At 40.2% G+C, this 1,987-nt stretch overlaps 1 protein-coding gene across 1 annotated transcript in view; it reads left to right on the forward strand.

Annotated features, from left to right (window-relative positions):
- The window catches only part of LOC108522675 (UDP-N-acetylglucosamine--peptide N-acetylglucosaminyltransferase 110 kDa subunit-like), a 6,744-nt gene extending 5,028 nt beyond the window's left edge, over nt 1-1,716 (forward strand). Inside the window, exon 3 of the mRNA XM_017863046.1 lies at nt 977-1,716. Coding sequence (XP_017718535.1) covers nt 977-1,151 — 175 coding nt within the window. The 3' untranslated portion in view covers nt 1,152-1,716. The remainder of the gene's footprint in view (nt 1-976) is intronic.
- Nucleotides 1,717-1,987: the final 271 nt, after the last annotated feature.

Raw genomic sequence — 1,987 nt, forward strand, 5'->3', positions numbered from 1 at the left:
CACTACTTTAGAAAAAACCCTACATTTTAGATAAGCTACATTCTTGTTTAAATATTTTAAAAATTGTGATAAAATGTACATAACAATATTTCATCCTAACCATTTTTAAGTTTACAGTTCAGTAGTGTTAAGTATATTGTTTTGCAGCCAATTTTCAGAATTTTTTCATCTTGCAAAACTAAAACTATACCCATTAAACAATAACTCCCTATCCCCTCTCCCTAGCCTCTGGCAACCACCATTCTATTTTCCATCTATAAATTTTTATTTTATTTTATTTTTTTTTTTTTTTTTTTTGAGACAGAGTCTCGCTCTGCCGCCCAGGCTGGAGTGCAGTGGCCGGGTCTCAGCTCACTGGAAGCTCCGCCTCCTGGGTTTAAGCCATTCTCCAGCCTCAGCCTCCCAAGCAGCTGGGACTACAGGCGCCCGCCACGTCGCCGGGCTAGTTTTTTGTATTTTTTAGTAGAGACGGGGTTTCAGCATGTTAGCCAGGATGGTCTCGATCTCCTGACCTCGTGATCCGCCCGTCTCGGCCTCCCAAAGTGCTGGGATTACAGGCTTGAGCCACCGCGCCCGGCCATTTTTAATAGATTTAAAAGTGTTATTGTTAGGCCAGAGGGTTATGAACATTTAAGGTTAATACATACATTGCTAAATTGCTTACCAAAAAGCTAAGCAGTTTATATTCTAACAGTGCATAGGAATAGTCATGTGCCATTGTCAATTCTTGTTATTTTAAAGGTAGAAATAAAACGAAATGGAGAATGCGTGGTATCCCTTGGATGTACTTGTTTAGGAAAGAACTAAGTTTTTTCAGAGTACATGGAGTTGAGCTCATTTCAGTGTTAGCATTATGTAAGCTGTGACCCTTCCCTTTTTAACAGGAAGCCAATCAGGAAATGAGATAGTGTAAAGTTTGGTCATGGATTTTTTGCCACAAAGGGAACTAACTGGTTTCTCGTTTTTTATTACTCAGCCTGAAGAAAATTCGTGGCAAAGTCTGGAAACAAAGAATATCTAGCCCTCTGTTCAACACCAAACAATACACAATGGAACTAGAGCGGCTCTATCTACAGATGTGGGAGCATTATGCAGCTGGCAACAAACCTGACCACATGATTAAGCCTGTTGAAGTCACTGAGTCAGTGTAAATAAAGACTGCACAGGAGAATTACCCCTATACCTGAGCCTCAACCTTCTGGGGGAAAGGGAACTAGATAACATACTTCTTACTTGTCTGTACAGTACCTTGTTGCAGATGGGTGATATATAATGGCAATAGAATAGCACAGCCAGACTTGCTTCCTGCATGGTAGGGAGAGACACAAGACATGGGAAACTGCTGTTCCACAAGGAATCTCCGTAGAATTTTGCAGCGACCAGATGGTGCATAGGTCTGGAAGGTCTGATCTCCCTTGGTCTTCCATGGGATGGTTAGTGTGGAGGGGAGATACAGATTGTCCGGCCGCTTTGTGATTCCATGGATTGATTCAGTCTTCTGGATTAACTTTTTTCTTTATATTTTGGGTACTGGAGCTTTTAAAAATGTTTGGTTTCAGGTATTTTTATTCATGTGAAGTGTATATGATTCTCTTGAGATAAGGTTTTAAGCTAAAATGTTACTCCCTGTTCTAGTTTCTCAACTCTGACAGATTGACAGGGATTTTGCTGGTGTAGTCTTTTTATAGGTTTTATAAACCACTTGAGCCTATATCAGTCGTTTTAGTGTCTGACCTAATGTTTGGAGCTATCAATGCTTTGTTGATTTAGATGACTCAAGATTTTTTCTGGTCCGTTTCCCATTTCCTTCTCTTCCCTGACTCCCATACCCCCACCCTTAAAATTCTCCTGTAACTCAACTAACAAAATCAAGTCTGATTCAAAACATCCTAGGGTGTTTCTCTTAAACACACCATCTGGTGCCAAATGAAGATTTTTAGGAGTAATGACTAATTATCAAGGACACAGTTGTGGTACTGTCATTGAT

Source organism: Rhinopithecus bieti, unplaced genomic scaffold, assembly GCF_001698545.2.
Source record: "Rhinopithecus bieti isolate Rb0 unplaced genomic scaffold, ASM169854v2 scaffold_68503, whole genome shotgun sequence".
Classification (NCBI taxonomy): domain Eukaryota; kingdom Metazoa; phylum Chordata; class Mammalia; order Primates; family Cercopithecidae; genus Rhinopithecus; species Rhinopithecus bieti.